General features: G+C 52.1%; 7 protein-coding genes across 7 annotated transcripts; 4 read left to right on the top strand and 3 right to left on the bottom strand.

Moving 5' to 3' along the window:
• Nucleotides 1-80: 80 nt before the first annotated feature.
• On the top strand, nucleotides 81-3957 carry PHATRDRAFT_42495 (predicted protein; the record flags this gene model as incomplete). Its single annotated transcript, XM_002177007.1, has 1 exon — nucleotides 81-3957. The coding sequence occupies exon 1, from the start codon at nucleotides 256-258 to the stop codon at nucleotides 3955-3957; it is 3702 nt and encodes a 1233-aa protein (XP_002177043.1). The 5' UTR covers nucleotides 81-255.
• Nucleotides 3958-4129: 172 nt separating this feature from the next.
• On the bottom strand, nucleotides 4130-6914 carry PHATRDRAFT_42494 (predicted protein; the record flags this gene model as incomplete). Its single annotated transcript, XM_002176510.1, has 2 exons — nucleotides 6157-6914; nucleotides 4130-6052 (listed from the first exon to the last, which is right to left on the bottom strand). The coding sequence occupies exons 1-2, from the start codon at nucleotides 6673-6675 to the stop codon at nucleotides 4130-4132; spliced, it is 2442 nt and encodes an 813-aa protein (XP_002176546.1). The 5' UTR covers nucleotides 6676-6914.
• Nucleotides 6915-7620: 706 nt separating this feature from the next.
• PHATRDRAFT_31494 (predicted protein) lies at nucleotides 7621-8286 on the top strand (the record flags this gene model as incomplete). Its single annotated transcript, XM_002177006.1, has 1 exon — nucleotides 7621-8286. The coding sequence occupies one exon, from the start codon at nucleotides 7621-7623 to the stop codon at nucleotides 8284-8286; it is 666 nt and encodes a 221-aa protein (XP_002177042.1).
• Nucleotides 8287-8609: 323 nt separating this feature from the next.
• PHATRDRAFT_17215 (predicted protein) lies at nucleotides 8610-9834 on the top strand (the record flags this gene model as incomplete). The annotated part of the gene is made up of 2 exons (XM_002177005.1): nucleotides 8610-9342; nucleotides 9400-9834. The coding sequence occupies exons 1-2, from the start codon at nucleotides 8884-8886 to the stop codon at nucleotides 9832-9834; spliced, it is 894 nt and encodes a 297-aa protein (XP_002177041.1). The 5' UTR covers nucleotides 8610-8883.
• Nucleotides 9835-10594: 760 nt separating this feature from the next.
• On the bottom strand, nucleotides 10595-12235 carry PHATRDRAFT_31492 (predicted protein; the record flags this gene model as incomplete). The annotated part of the gene is made up of 1 exon (XM_002176509.1): nucleotides 10595-12235. The coding sequence occupies one exon, from the start codon at nucleotides 12233-12235 to the stop codon at nucleotides 10595-10597; it is 1641 nt and encodes a 546-aa protein (XP_002176545.1).
• A 500-nt stretch (nucleotides 12236-12735) lies between these two features.
• Nucleotides 12736-13026, bottom strand: PHATRDRAFT_9319 (predicted protein; the record flags this gene model as incomplete). Its single annotated transcript, XM_002176508.1, has 1 exon — nucleotides 12736-13026. A coding segment is annotated over one exon (291 nt), but the record flags the coding sequence as incomplete, so codon positions are not given.
• A 2520-nt stretch (nucleotides 13027-15546) lies between these two features.
• On the top strand, nucleotides 15547-16572 carry cysK (cysteine synthase; the record flags this gene model as incomplete). The annotated part of the gene is made up of 1 exon (XM_002177004.1): nucleotides 15547-16572. A coding segment is annotated over one exon (1026 nt), but the record flags the coding sequence as incomplete, so codon positions are not given.
• Nucleotides 16573-16711: the final 139 nt, after the last annotated feature.

Genomic DNA, 16711 nt, shown 5'->3' with positions numbered 1-16711 from the left:
GCAAACAAATCAACAAAAATCACGACGGCATCGAACTTATGGTCCCATAGTACATTGGCCGACAGTGAGTGAACTAGGAGGAATTATATATACCTTACCGAACAGAAACATATACCTTCCCGAAAACAAACCTACCGTTGTCCTCCTACTCTACCATCGCACCCACTCTGCGCCCAAAAGAGAACATTTTACAAACCGTTGACATTGCCAACAGCACGCACTCTTGCGTCCGGAACGAACGTACGTGTTGTTACAATGGTTCGGACCCGTTCCAATTCGAAATCAACACCCCCATCGCAACCCAACGAACCCCATGACGACAACGACGATGGTTCCTCTCGAAACGAATCGGACGATGATATTCCCAAACCCGTCAGTTCCGACAGCGAAAGTGACGACACGCAGCCTCCGACAACACTTCCGGGAAACACGTCTGTGCTTCCGGGCACCGGCACGTCCCGTCTCTTTAGTCCCTACCGCAGTCTCGGCGTCGTCTCCACCGGGGCCCCCTTTCACTTGATACCGCACGATCACTCCGGCAACGCCATGGTCTGTGTACCCATCGGTGATCGTTTCCAATTACTCCGCACGGACCGACTCCATCCCGTCCTCGTCAGTCAAGCCGTGCCGCACGATGTACAGCACGTCGTCACCGACGCCACCCTCAGTATTACCGTCGCCGCGCACGGCGACCGCCACGTCACGCTCCTACACCGCACCCGACCCCTCGCGACCCGCGCGTTGGCCGCTAGTACACGCTGGAGGACGGTGCAGCTCTTGCCCCTGGGACGGACACCGGTACCGATGCGTGGCGAAAAACAAGGTACCATGGAGAACGCCGCCATTGTCGCCGCGATTCTGCAACGCGCACCGACCGTACGGGATGATGTTCCCCTCGTTGGACAAGACGATGATGACGATGACAACGATGACAGTGAATCGCTGGACAGTGACGACAATGACGACGAAACGACGTGCCTGGGGCAAGTGGTTGTTTTGCTGGCCACCCGAGACTCGATTGCGATTCAGAGACGGATTCGCTTGACCGCTTTGCCCAACTTTCGACCCACGACCGCGTTGCATCCCTCCACATATCTCAACAAGATCGTTCTGGGCGGAACCAATCAACCCAACCAGGATACTCCCTCTTCTCCCGCCATGTGCTTGTTGAACGTGCGATCGGCCCGAATCATTCACGTATTTGCTGGTCTTCCCTCGGAAACCGAAGAATCGTCCGTCACTACCTTGGAACAGTCTCCCGCCGTCGATACGATTGCCGTCGGAACCTCGTCAGGGAACGTTCACTTGATCAATTTGCGTCACGATCAGAAACTGTTTACGCTCCGTCACAAAACCCACGACGGAAATAACGTCGGCATTTCTTCCATCTCCTTTCGGACGGATCATTCCGCCTTGCAGTACGATATCGCTCCAATGGCAGTGGGACGAGTGGATGGACACATTACCATCTGGGACTTGACGGCACCTACCGAGATAGAGTCGGGTCGCACCGTGCTGCACGAAATGGAACACGTGCACGTTGGCGGTGTTGCCAAAATCCAATACCTTCCCCAGGAACCCTTGCTGGTCTCCATTGGACTCGCGTCCAATCGTATCGCGATGCATATTTTCGATAGTCCCGACCATTCCGCTCGCTTGTTGCGCTCCCGCCAAGGCCATACCGGTCCACCCACACGGATACGTTACCTACATCCCGGATCAGGCGCCGGAGGCGGCGTCCTCGTGAACGCGTCTGACGGAACGGACGCGAGTGCCTGTCAAATTCTTTCCTCTGGTGGACCCGATCGGACGTTGCGCGTCTTTTCTACCGCCCGTACCGTGCTCGACAAAGAATACAGTCAGGGGGCAGGGCTGGAAAAGAAAGCCCGCAAATTCGGTATGGACACGGTCGCGGAACTGCTCCTACCACCCACCATTGGCTTGGCCACGGCGGAATCGCGCGCTCGTGATTGGGGTGACTTGGTGACAATTCACCGGGATCACGCTTTTGCCTACGTGTGGAGCACTAAGCGGGGCGCCCAGTCTGGGCCAATCTTGCGGCAGTCGACGTGGAACGTAAGTGCCATGAAGATTCCACCACCGCCGCACACGCACGCCACGGCGGTCGCCATGTCTGCCTGTGGAAACTTCGCTTTGGTGGGGACACGAGGTGGAACGATCTACAAGTATAACGTCCAGAGTGGGAATGCTCGGGGAATGTATCCGATTCAAGCAAAGGAAGATAGCAAGCCGAGAAGACAGGTTGTAGCGGGAGATCTCGGGCGTACCATGAAATCGTTGGAAAATAGCATGAAAGTCAGCAATCGGGCTGCCAATGTGGACAAGAAAGAACTCGATGCCGAGCAAGAAGCGAAACGGGAAAGTCGTATTTTGGCAAAGTTGCAAGCAGCATCCCACACGGGTCATTCCGTAACAGGATTAGCGGTAGATTCGGTAAACAAGGTCCTCATATCGGTAGGGGCGGATGCAAAACTTATATTGTGGAACTTTGCATCGCATGCTCCGCACAAGAAAAGCCCGTACACTTTACCATGTCCCGCCACTCGAATGTGCCACGTGCGTGATTCAGACTTGGCAGCCATTGCTTTGGAGGACTACTCTGTTGTGTTGTTCGATTGTGCAGCCCTGTCGATTGTTCGTCGTTTTGGAGCTACTGGTGGTCACGTTGGACCAATTAGTGACCTAGGATTTAGTCCAGACGGCCGCAGTCTCTTTACTGCATCGCTGGATTCTTCTTTGCGGGTATGGGATGTACCTACCAACACGTGCGTCGACTGGCTCAGCTTCTCGACGGCTCCGACGTCTTTGACGATCAGTCCAACGGGTGAGTTTCTAGCGACAACACATAAGGGAAAACTCGGTATCAGTGTTTGGAGCGACCGAACCTACTATCAAACCGTAAACATTGACGGCACACCACTAAAGGAACCTGCGCGCATGGACGAACCGGTGCCCATGGCCGATGATGCTCCTTCACAAACATACACAGCAAGTAAACCGAGCGAGGAAAGAGTGCCTACCGGTAACGAAAGTGAAGTGGACGGGGTTGACGATAAAGGCCCCGCCCTACCCAAAGAAGCTGGACTCATCACGCTCTCTGGACTGCCACCTGCCCACTGGAAGAATCTGTTTCACCTGGAACTCGTTAAGGAGCGCAACAAGCCCAAGGAAGCCCCCCAAAAGCCTCCTTCGGCACCGTTTTTCCTCCAATGGCGTTCGGGTGAGTCGATCAGCGAAACTGTTGCCAATCCTCAGTTGGCTTCCAAATCCAAACAAAACGTAAGTGAGGAAGAGGAGTGGGTTGCGGCTTGGACTGATAATGATGATGACGAAGCAAAAGTCGATGTGCCTGAAGCAAGTGGACTAGTCAAACGAGACCACGAGAAAGTTGAAAAGGAAGCTGCGTCCTCCAAAAGACGAAAAGTTACACGCTATCGTTCAGCACTGGCGTCTCTTCTGGAACAATGTAACAACAGGGCTTCTGGATCGAATCAGAAACGCTTCCAGTTGGTTACCGACCATATAGGGAAGCTTGGACCATCCGCGATTGACGTCGAACTTTCCACTCTTTGCAGTGGATTGCATGATTTGGAAGAGGGCCTTCCATTGTTACAGCTCACCTGTTACTGGTTGTTGGAAGCTTTACAGTCACGCGAACGGTACGATGCCGTTAATGCGTACTTACATCGCTTTCTGCACCTGCATGCATCGGTTATTGTTGGTATCGACGAATTTTACCGTGGGGATGATCAACCGCTACGCGTGAAACATTCCGAGCAAGAACGAATTGAGTTGGAGACACAACGTGACCAACGGATCCGCCTACTTGAGTCCATCACAGAGCTACACGATGCGCAAAAATCGGCTTCAGAAGCGCTCCAGAACAAGATGCAAAATACGCTCTGCCTCTTGCGGCACTTTTCTCGGATGATCTAGAGGACAGGAAGTAAAGTAATACACTAAAACCAGAGGTAATTTTGTGCTTGCGCTTCTTTGGCAAAAGGGAGAGTATGTAATCGCTGTACTGGCTAGCTCTATTTCAGCTGTGTATGTTCTTAAGATGCCTAGCTTTGTGGATTATTTATCGTCCGCACCCTTTTTTTCTTTGTTACGAAAGTCGATACTGCGAACCGGACCCCGTCTTGATTACGCTCCCTGCCTTGGCTCCCCGTTTGACGGGGGATGTAGTAATCTCCGTCCCGCTGCGGAAATTGGGAGAATTGCTGATGATACCAGTAATGGAACCGTTGGGATTTTGCTTCCAACGACTCAACACAGGAATCTTATCCTTGGGTGCTGCTGCAGATTTGGAACCACCGCCTCCACCGAAAAAGGAAAAGGCCTGTTTTTGTTTGACCGGCTCCGGAGCGATTTCCGGTTCTTTCTTCTTGGGGGAACCGAATAGCGAAAGAGTTGGTCTCTTAACCGGTTCCTTCTTTTTTTGCGGAGCGGGGGTCGGCGTTTTGGCGTTACCGCCAAACAAACTGATGGTCCCTTTGCGGTTGGGGACCTTTGGTTGTACCCTTTTCTCCGGCTTAGGGTCCTTATTGGGAGTGCCAGATCCAAACAAACTCAGAGTACCCGGTCGATTGGACATCTTAGGTTTATCCTCCTTCTCGGGGCCAGGCTTGGGAGAAAAATCGAATAAGCTCAGTGTACCGGGTCGGTTGGGTACCTTGGGCTCCTCTTTCTTGGTGGGAGCCGGCTTAGGAGGGGAAAAGAAAGAAAATGTTGGATTTGCTTTACTCGGTACAGGTGCTGGGGCTGGCTTCGGTGCGGGAGCTGGTGTGGGAGGAGAAAAAAATGAAAAAGTTGGGTTCGACTTGACAGGAGCTTTCTTGACGGGGGCTGGAGCCGGAGAGGGCTTTGGCTCTGTCTTCTTTTTTCCCGATCCAAAAAAAGAGTTGAAAGCCTCCGTAACAGGGTCGGCAACATCAACTTCTTCCGATTCCACAATCGGGGCGGGCTGAGGAGCTTCCTTCTGTTTCGGCGCCGGGGACGGCGCAAAGAAAGAACCTAAGTTGAATGTTGGTGAAGATTTCACGGTAGGTTTTTTAGTTTTCACAGGCGTAGGCACTGGAGCGGGAGCCGCTTTGGGTGCGGGGACCGTTTTCGGGGATGGAGGTGAGAAGAAGCTTCCAAAACTGGGAGTAGAGGGCGCCTTTTTCTTCGGGGCTTCTACTTTGGCCTTTGCTGGATCAGGGGCTGCCTCCTTTTGCGGCGCCGGAGTGGGAAAGAAAGAGCTCAAATCCAAAGTGGGTGCAGGCTTGGGCTCGGTCTTCTTCAGCGACTGCGTGGAGGAGACGGACATCTTCTTTTGTTTTTCGTCCCATTCCCGTGCCTTTTGTCGAGCTTGCTCCGCCGCTTGCTGTTCAATCTTTCGACGTGCCGCGTTCTTCTGAGCTTCCCGTTCCGCTTCTTCCTTCGCCGCTGCAATGACAGCTTGCTCCGTCGTTGTCTTCGCTTTTGCAAGTTCCTGGTCTTGCTGCTTTTGGCGCTCGGCACGCTCCTTCTCAATGTCCTGACGACGAGTCGCATCAGCAGCTTCCTGGGCTTTGCGCTGCTCGGCAATCGCCTTGGCGCGTGTTTCCCGTTCCACCTTCTCTGCCGGAGTCTCTACGGCAGGGGTGAACAGATTTTTCACAACCTCCGCTACTTTGACTTTGCTGGAAGGAGTAGCGTTCTTACTAACGGCGGGCGTGGTCTCCTTTTTAGGTTTGCTCTTCGTGGCAAATTTTTCCTTGTACTCTGTTTCAGTCAAGTCCGCGTACTCGTTAAGTGCCATTTCCTTACCCGTGTCTTGTGCAAATTTTTCCATGACGAGAAAATTGTCGGAAAAGGCGAGAAAGCGATCCTCGTCTGGTTCCTTTTTGTATTCCTTACACCAGTTCAAGTAGGCGGCTCGTACACGGGCCTCGCGAGACAGATTTTCCTTATCCAGCTCCCCACCGTCGGCAGCAATGCCTTCGAGACTATCGATCGCCACTTCCAACTCCTCCACCGACTGCAGTCCAAGCTTCTGTGCCAGAGCCTAAGATTGGGTGAGAATGGGATGGTTCATGTTGGACAAAACGATTGACTGTGCATTACAAAATATACAGGAGGACGAAGACAAGAAATCAATTCACCACACACCTCTTCGTCTTCCGCCAACGCGTCGGCTGCTTCCTTCAGCGCTCCACTGGCTTCCGATTGCTTTTCCGCTGCAGCTACGGCCTTGCCGAGCACGTCACCCGTCGATATAGTCTTCGTATCGGAGGCGGCTGGTTTGTCTCCACTTTGGCGAGCTTTAAATTCCTCTTCGGAAAAGTCCCCAAACTCGTTGAGTGTCATGAGTGGGACGGCGTCCTTCTTCTGCTCCCGGGCTTCCTTTTTGGCTACAACGTTGGCAATAGTAATGGTTTCGTAGTTGTTTTTGAAAAATTCGTATCGTGTAGCGTCGAAATCTCCCTTACTGTATTTGTTGCGCCATTCGTCGTAGGCCAAACGCGCTGCAGCGTCGTACGGTACCGCAATATCGGCGTCCTGCTTCGTCGCCGCGTTGGCGATCGTAGACGTCGTGGAAATGCGGGATAGCGTCGGACGTGACGGCACGAAGGCCGCCGCCGAAGTGCACAACAGCAACACACTGAGTGCGGATTGCGAAATCTTCATTCTTTAGGTTTCCAAATCACAGCTGTGCTACCAATGGGATTTTTGCAGAGTGTTTTGTTACGATTGCGAATCGTATCTATTGGTGGACGATAAACGGATGAAGGAACTAACTGTAAGCTTGTGATAGTCGAGCAACGGGTGAGGTGGGCGTACGTTTTGTGCACAATAACTACCCGTCTAGGTTCGATTCGATACCGATCCTCTGCGACAAACGGATCGTCTCTGCGCTTCTCGTTGATACGTTATTTCGTTTGTCTTCGTCGTCGTGCCATACCACGAAGAAAAAGGATACAACTCTACTAGAGCTAGTAGGAGTTGGTGGTGAGGCGCTCAGCTCACACTCCAAGCATGCGAACACATGTTGAACTCGACAACTGACGTTTGTTAGTGGATCTTTCCCGAGGAGGCCTTGCGCACACTCAGCGCTTGGTATCCATTTTATGACTAAGTAGGATACTGTAATTTGCCCACAAGTGTCTGAGAGGAAGTACGATCTGGCGCCCCCGATACGGACCACGATGACGTGTCTCGAATCACGCCTTTAAAACTATAGGTCACGAGTGTGAATCGAATTATGAGGCGGCGGGTGGCGATGCGTGCCGCGTGTCCATGCTCGACGACAGCCAGACCGAACCTCGTCCGATCCCGAGGGGATTACCATCGAACCATCGAACCATCGAAACCAACCGATCCTCACGACCGCTACTACGACCACATTTGGTTGGCGTTTTCTGACAAATTCCAAATTGGCCTTTTCACCTTCTCCGCCATCTACGATCGCCTACAGCAATTTCGAGAGCGCAACTCTCATTTGCGGACACAAGGGCTCAGAGACTGCAATCGTCGGTCGCAGCTACCTGCAATTGCCTCACGCTCCCAGAAACGGGCGAGTATCGATCTGACAAACAGCTAGCCATTCTTTGACACGCTCAACCCGCAAGCTTCATGACAGACACGGCCGTAATCCACGATGATCCGAGTGGCACGAACAACGATGACGACGCTGTCACTGAGCACGGTGACAGTGGTATCAGCCACCTTCCCAAGAAAGAAGCACCTGATGGCAAGATATATTTCAGCTACTCCGAAATTCACGCCACCATCACTTCTCTCGTTCCTCAGCTCGAAGCATTCCAACCCACACTCATGATTGCGATTGGCGGCGGCGGATTCATTCCAGCACGGATACTGCGGACGCAGCTTAAAGTGCCCATTGTGGCTGTTAGTCTCGAGCTGTATGATGACAATACTAATTCTATTCGTGAAACGGGCGTCCAGTGTTTGCAATGGTTCGACGTGTCCGAAAAACCGGGCTCGTTCGCCCAGAACGGCAACGTCCTCATCGTGGATGAAGTAGACGACAGCCGAACCACGCTACAATTTTGCGTCGAACAAGTCTTACAGCGGTGTTCACCGAAACGTATTGCCGTCGCGGTCGTTCACAACAAGCTCAAGGTCAAAAAAGGCGTCCTACCGAGCCATGTGGAGTACTTTGCCGGCGCCGACGTCCCCGACAAATGGAACTGCTATCCATGGGACGCAGCCGCCTACGGACGGGATATTGAAACACACGAAGCGCTATCTCGTGAATGCTCCGGTCTACCCAAGTAGATATGGACCGGTGAACGGATTTTTAGATCCAAGTAGTTCTCAGAACGCTGTCCTTGCACAAAAATTGGTATCTTTATTAAACCTAGATCTCACATCTTGACTAACATTTCCATTTGAGGCGAAGAAGAGATAGAGTGCTATTTTAAAGCAGAAGTAGAGGGTCTTTGTATTATTGGGGAATGTTTGAGCCAACTGGCCTCGCCTTTGTTTTTATGCCTGGCGATCAAAATCCAGAGGTCAAGTTGGTGTACCAAACAAGCGTAGCAACGAAGCGTAAAAAAACCAAACAAGGATTCGCTCGTGTCCTGATTAATTGTAAGCCACAGCAGATCGTCGTCGTTCGATCGAAAGTAAATTGCCCACCTACTCTTTTCCAGCTTCAACGGTCTCGCGAAAAGGCAAGCTTACAAAAGAACGACAGTTTATGTTGCGACGCCGACAAGTTGTGTTACAATTTCTCCGGATTTGCATGCTCCTACTTTTGTCCAGTATTCGTGCTTTCGTTCGTCCTTTGTATCACCAAAAACCGTATACTAGTCCCACCAGAGCGTGCAGCAGTAGGATAGCAGCAGCAGCAGTAGCAGCAAAAACAGCGCTATGACAAATCTAGACGAGATCCTAGGCACACGCTTGCAAATTCCGGTCGCGGACGCCATTGCGGTACACGGTGACGAGAACGTCAAGTTTGTTGACGGCTCGTGGTGGCTACCGAACCAAAACCGCAACGCTCGCCAAGAATTTGAAATTGGTCCTCGCATTCGCGGCGCAATTTTTCTCGACATCGACGACGTTGCCAACAAGGGCGCTTCCAGCAATCCGAAAAATCTGCCGCACATGATGCCATCAGCGAAGCTGTTCAGTGCCGCTATGGATGCTATGTCGATCGTCAACAAAGATCATTTGATTGTGTACGGCCAAGAGGGATGTCCCTACCTGCACCGTGCCTGGTATCAGTTCATCTGTATGGGGCATGATAACTCAAAAGTTCACTTATTGGAAGGTTCCTTTCAAGATTGGGAAGAAGCCGACGGACCCGTCGACATCTCCGCAAAGAACGTCATGAAAGTAGCCGAATTGGACCTTTCCAATCCGACTTCGTATACCGCCATCGAGGCACGAAATATCATGGATATGGATCGCGTTCGTCAGATTTGTGATAATACCAGTGAAGAGGATACTAACAATGTAACCATTGTCGATGCACGCTCCCCGGATCGCTTTTACGGCCGTGTCGACGAGCCTCGTCCCGGTCTCAGACTTGGTCACATGCCGGGTGCGAAAAACGTGTTTTTCATGGATCTCTTGAATGCCAACCATCCGTCGCAGCTCAAAGCCATAGCAGATTTAGAAAAGGTATTCTCAAAAGCTGGGGTAAATGTTTACGGCTCGAACCGTATCGTGGCGTCGTGTGGAAGTGGAGCAACGGCGTGCACCATAGTGGCGGCTCTGACAGCTTGCGGTCGCGACCCGTCAACTCTTTACGTGTATGATGGATCGTGGACAGAATGGGGCGCCGATCCAGGCGTGCCCATCACAAAAGAAGACTGAGTTGAAGGAGTTGTACACTGATTGCCTCACTACATATATCATTCTACACAAAGTCCAAATACGTAACATGACGAATGGATGCCTTTCGATACTTCTGGGATCAAAAGTAATATGCGGTGGAGAATAGGGATAAACTATGATGGCAAATAGAACTGTTCTCCGTTCTTTACTGGCACCACTGCAACTTCCGCTTCGGGCCATACGCCCTCGCATTTCTTTTGACAGGCAATGAAAGCTTGCGTCTGTCGACGTTACATTCACAGAATAGTTGCTTCCAACTCCCACGCACAACTAACAGAACATAAATAAACCGTTTTGCCATAAACGTGGTTTTCGCGATGCGCCACATCCATATTGCATCTTTTCTTGGCTCCCACATTGGTCTTCGTAGTGTCTGAATTGAGCACAGCCTTTCCGAGCATCAAGCTTGGGCGCTGCAGGCGAGGACTTCAGAATATATCGCAGCTTGCCGAGAACGTCCATACGAATACAAAACAACGGCACCAAGTCGGATGCAAAAGTTAAGCACCTGCAACATTGTTCCTGTGTGCACAATATGACAGGGGGTGTTGCTTCTGTCACCACGGCCAGTATAATTCGTGTCGGGAAACGTCCTGCTTGCCATGAGTCGATTGAGATACATTTCTTACCCTAGACTCAGTAATGCCCATTCTCTAGAGCATCGCCTTAATTAACTGTAAGATTGATTTTTTTCAAAGTCAAATCTAAGCCGCCGTACAATTGTCAAACACAATTGCTGCTACAGTTGCTCTTGAAACCTTCTAGCTACAAGACTGTCTAGGGCATCCTCGTATTGCTCTGGCATGTGATCAGCAATCATATCTTGGCAGACAAAGATATTCATGGAGGCCATGGCTTTTGAACTACACGCAAGGGCCTCAAAACGTCCACTTAAGGTCTTCTTCATCCAAACAATGCAACGGGCTGGGATGACCATGGCTGACTCACCAACGACTGCCTTCGAGTCATGCTTAACGCTGCAGACAGTTTTGACGATATCGCCAGGGACCTTGACAAACTCCCAAAAGATTCGGAAACGTGTCGTGAACCAGAGATTTTCCGTGCAATTGTCAACCGCATCCATAAGGCAAGCCAGACGACGGATGGATGCCACACTCAGAAGTGGAACACAGTCGTTATCGTGCACAAAGCATACACAGTTCTTGACGGCCATTTCCAGACCTGGCGAAGGAGTGCTACCCTTGCAATATGTTGGTGGGGGTGCAAAGCCGTAGCAGTAGACCTGTCTCGTCGGCAACAGATTCTCTGTGTGCACTTTCACGTGCAATAGGCACGCGGCACCTCCTCCAAGCGAATGTCCCGTAAAAATGATTCGGTATTCTTCCGAGTATGCGGAAGCGATCCTGCGGAGGCGTTGTCCTGTTTTCTGCCAAAGTAAATTGGCTTGTTCCGCTATACCCATGTGTGCCTTGCCGCCACAAAAATCAAAATCCATAGCTTGCATGTCCGCCAAGGCACCGGAAATTGATAACGTTCCCCGGATGGCGAGAACGACGGATTTGGTCTTTTCATCGACCGCAATGAAATGACGCATCGTGTGCATTTCGTCTCCTGGCTGGATATAAATATACTTGACGTCCTCGGTTGGGATATTGCAGTGAAATGCAATGGCCTTTCGCTCACTGTTGACATGTTCGTAATTCGCTTCGCGATCAATTGCCGAGCGAACCATTTCAACACCATACGCGGCGGTGGCGAAACGCATCATGCTGCAACCGACGACGAGGTCTTCCGAGCTTACCTCTGAATCAAGGTCATTCGCAAGTTTCGTACGGTCCTCGTCTAAGATTTCTTGGCAGTCATTGAGAATCTTTAGGTTGTCTAGAAGCCGCCCTCTCCAAAGAGGTTTGATGAGGGATTCCTCCAATTCTGCACCTACACCGGATGCTTGTAAGTACGCCCGGAAGGCCGACATTGCGGAAAACCATTTTTTCATTTTAACGGGATCCATAAATGCACCAATCACGTCCGCGACGACACTCAGGACAAACGCGGCAACACCCGACAGAGCCGACTGTATGTCGGAGGGAGGCTGAAAATGCAGTGGACGGGGCGCAACTGGGTGCAGCAGCTCTTTGCCAGCGGTGACCAGAAGATCTTCGCCATCAGGGTCTTTGGAGAAGAATCGCAAAGTAGCAAGAGTTGGACGTATGAACAACGTCTGTGAAATTCGAGAGATAGAAAAATCCCAGCGTTTGGGTAAAGCGAGAGTAACAACGATAGTCCAGAACTGAAGGCTAGGGTCTAATACGAACTCGCGGTAGGGACACAGAAAGTTTGGCAGATATAGTCTCCATAGTTCCTGTCGCGCGGCTTGCAGTCGCTTGTGCGTCTCCAGCTGTTGCGCCACTAACGACATGTACACCGCACAATGAAGAACGGAGCGTTATTCCACAAATGCAATCTAGCTAGCTAGATGAACGTGGATCTCGATGACAAAGTGATCTTTTTCACAGTCAATCGCCGTACCAAATAGAATTGACTTTGAATGCCGACAATGGGCGAGAAGAAAGAATGCGTTCTTTTGATTCCGATGCCTCGTATCTGTATTACAAAGCATTCCCGTATTCTTTGGAATGTCTCGCGACGTGTTTTGGGACATTATCTCCATAAGCAAAACGGAGCCCTTGACTGACCGTGTGCAAACGCATTTCATTCTATTACTGCAAGACAAAAGTTAGGTACCACGGCACGAACATCACGAGCCTCACATGCTGAAATCCCTTTGATTGATCCACACTTTTCACCATGGAGAGCAGGGTATTACTGACTGTGAGCTCGGAAATAACTGGGAGTAAATAATGTCTACACATAGTCCTCTTTTGCTTTGTCGAGTAGATCTAGAGGTACATGTAAGCCTTATAAGAGACCTTGCCGACCCAAATCTTCATAAGTTTTCCGAGACATGACGTTTCCGTGTGAGTCTTCGTATTCTTCCTCCCTTGACCCATCAAACTGTTCCTTTTCCAGTTTGCCTTGCAACGACTTCCACAAGTCTCGAGCGTCGTCAATCTTCGTCACACCATGAAAGTGTTTCGTATTCGGTATACCCAAACTCTTCATTCCCAACGCGTGTTTTTGGTCGGCAAAGTGTAACTCGAAATTGCGTCGGCCCCGATACGATTCCCCACCACAAATCTCACATTCGTAATAATGATTCAAACCGTGCAACTTGAATAACCAATACGGAATCGGCTTGCCATCCCAATCCAGCGGAACATTCTTGGGATTGTAAATAGGAGCATCGTCATCGTCCTCCTCATCGTCGCTATCGTTCGTTTTCTTTTTGGGCGCCAAAGAAACTTCCGCCCCGTACCATTCTTGTTCAAGTTCCTTTTCGCGCTCGTTGAGCGTCTGAGTTTGTCGTCGTTCCGTCCTCCGAATCGTTGCTTCCAGCGTGACACGCAACTGATCCAACAAGGCCGTCACGAGGACTTCGCGACGTGCCAAATCCACACGGCGCTCGTTCTTGGCACCCGTGGCAGTAGTTGTTGTCGCGGAACTTACGGCCGGCACGATCTTGGTGGACTGTTTGGCGAACATTTTTTTCGGCAACTGATCCCACGGCGTATCCCTGGTAACGAACAAACGTGCGGCACGTTCCGCGACCGAGCCTCCACATTTCAAACCCAATCGAGACAGTTCTACCTTGAGTCGATCACCATCCAAGTCTTGTGCCAGTTCCTCGGCGGACGCGTAGCGGGTCAAGTCCACGTTGAGCGATTCCGTGTCGTTCGTCGCGGGCAAGGACGAGGAGGCCGGCGCCGGTATCGATACGAGTCCGATTTCAACGGGTTTCGCCTCCCAGCCCGGTGCGTATCCCCCGGTCGCCTGCCATTCTTGTTTGAAAGCTAGGATCGCCGGTCCCGTCACGTCGATTAGATTCAAGAGTGGAGTCGTGCGTTGCAGAAAGCCTTCCAAATAGTCCTGGAGAGCCTGCAAGGTCCGGACGTAGTGTTTCCGAGCGTGCAGTTTAGCGGCCTCCGGCAATAGCTCCAATCCGGCGGAGAGTTTAGTGAGGAAGTCCACGTACAGAAACGACGAGGCGGACGTTCTGTCGTTGGACGTGTCGGTACCGGCAAAGATGTGTTGCAGCGCAGGTGTGGCCGTCACGTAGGAGTAGAGTGATAGTAAATCGAGGTAGCGTCCCAAGACTTCTTCCGCGGCAAAGAGTGTTTCGTCCTGGAGAGGCCGGAGACTGGGTTGTACGACGGTACCGACGAGATCGTATCCGTCCGAGACTGGATTGCCCATCCTGGGTCGTTTGTGAGCCGGTGGCTCCATTGTGGCGTCGTGTCGGGCGTGGTAGGCTTGTATTTCGCTCAATCGCGCATCCAGGGCGTCCAACCATACGTTACAGGAGGATTGTTTGGCAGTGGTAACGGCAGCTTTGAGAACGGCGGCTTCGGTGGCTCGTTCGGCGGTAATGGAGGATGCCAAGGTTGCGGAATGCCGCAGGGTGTTGGTCAAGACTTGGGTCTGTACCGCCTTGGTCCATTGACCGGTTCCCATGGGTACGGTCAGGTCTTTCCCGTCCCGGGCGTGTTCGAGGAGCAGTGCGGTTAGAGCGTGTGTAGTGTGTGCGGACGGTACGGTGGGTGTCGCGGCGGTAGAGTCGTTCGTACCGGAGGACATGGGAGTGTTTGTTGTGGTGGTAGTGGTGGCTTCCGAGAGTGCCACCCAGGCGTCCTGTACACCACCCGGCAAATGATTCAACGGAACCGTGTTCCCGGTACGCTGGTGGTGGTGTCGTGGAACGGCCTGCGGCCGTCGGAGAAGGAGTGATGCCGTCCATACGTGTGCGGCTTCAAGTTCGGCTTCCTGACAGCGGGCCAGTTCCAAAATCTGGGTCGCCTTGCGCAAAGCTGTTGGACAGTGTGACGATAACGATTCCACTGCCATTGTCCCATGTGTACCGTTCGTACTGTCGACAATTGTAGGATCCGTCGACGAGTCACGATTCCAGTGTGGCAGTGCGGGTGGAGGAGGTGGAGGAGGAGGCGGTGGAGGAGGAGGCGGTGGAGGAATCGGAGCGTTTACGGATGCGGACGAAGTCATGTTTCGTCGAACGGAAACGAATCAACAAAAGCAACGAATGAATGAATCAATCAACCAACCAACCAACCAATAAACAAATAAACCCAAGGCTCTTCGCCTTCGTACAATACGCAACGGAAAAGGATGAATAACAGTACGGTGACTCGCTCCAGAGTCGCCACAGAATACCCTTTCGACGGGGCCAATCGTCGGCTTTACTGGTAGTGCCTCTCGCATGGTCGTTTCGGGAATGGTACAAAAGCCCTGCCCTACCCGGTTGACTGTGAGATGAAAGTTTCATAAAGTACAGCCGCCCAATATAATATAATTTCACTATCTATTTCGACCAAACCCACAAGGCGCATCTTGGTTCCAATCGAAAACCACGGAAATTGGTTCGAACACGAGCAAAATACACAACCAACAATCAAAACTCACTCGCGCACCAAGATACCGTCCGTATCTGGAATGCCAAAGATATCCAACCAGAGTCCAATTTGCACGTCATTCCGCCTCTTTCCAAATCCACCAGGCCCTCACTATCTAAATCCCATGTTTCTTCTGCATACCTGCCGTCGCGTGTGGTTTCGGGGTACCGCAATCCCGTCCGCGGTCGTCACGGTCCCGCATCCTGGGACGCGGGCCCTCAACGTCGCGGCCCGTCCTTCCGATTTGACGGGCAATACACCACTACTGGATCTCGGTCGGATTCTCCAAGCGCACGGAATTGACAACGGCTCCCGCCTCTTTGGAAAGATGGAGTCCCTCGGTCCCTGCAGTTCCGTCAAGGACCGCATCGGACGGTCCATGATTGATCAGGCCGAACAGGCCGGTCTCATTACCCCCGGCCGTACCACACTCGTCGAACCCACGTCGGGGAACACCGGGATTGCTCTGGCCTTTATCGCTCGCGAACGCGGCTACCGCTGTATCCTCACCATGCCGGAACAAATGAGTACGGAACGGCGCATGATGCTTCTCGCGTTGGGCGCCCAAGTCGTCCTCACGCCCAAGGAGACCGCCGTCCCTGGTGCTCTCGCCAAGGCCCACGAAATCGTCGAATCTCTCAACGGCGACGGATTCATGCTACAGCAATTCGAGAATCCTCACAATCCCAAGGCACACCGCGAGACGACCGGACCCGAGATTTGGCGCGATACGGACGGGGACATTGATATTTTCGTGGCGGGAGTGGGAACCGGTGGGACCGTTACGGGCGTTTCGCAGTACCTCAAGGGATCACCAGCCCACGGACTACCACCCCTCCGACCGAATCTGCAAACCGTGGCGGTCGAACCCATGGAGCAAATGCTCATTACGGCGGCCCTCGGTGGTGCCAAAATTGGTCCCCAAGGTCCGCACAAAATACAAGGCATGGGTGCCGGATTGGTACCGCAAGTTCTGGATCTCACCCTCCTCGACGAAGTCGTCCCGGTCCATTCCGATCAGGCCATCGATATGGCGCACGAATTGTGGATGACGGGTTTGCCCGTCGGGGCCTCCGCCGGCGCCATTGTCCACGCCGCCGTCCAGGTACTCCAACGGCCCGCATCGGCCCACAAAATGGCCGTCTGCGTCATACCCTCGTTCGGGGAACGGTACTTTACCCACCCCATGTTTGCCGAAATCAAAGAAAAGGCGCAAAACTTGCAAAAACAACCCCTCCCGGAACCCTTTGACAATACCGAATACGGGTTCGCGACTCGTCGAGGATAATCTATCTCCGTCGAGAGTTAGTGTAAAGCAAACATTTTTGCCTACCTACCTAACGTTACTTCTTTAGTTTGGTTCCTCGCTG

The sequence above is a fragment of the Phaeodactylum tricornutum genome, chromosome 1 (assembly GCF_000150955.2).
Source record: "Phaeodactylum tricornutum CCAP 1055/1 chromosome 1, whole genome shotgun sequence".
Lineage (NCBI taxonomy): Eukaryota > Bacillariophyta > Bacillariophyceae > Surirellales > Neidiaceae > Phaeodactylum > Phaeodactylum tricornutum.
The sequence above is the reverse complement of the archived record's forward strand: the minus strand, read 5'-3'. Positions and strand labels throughout refer to the sequence as shown.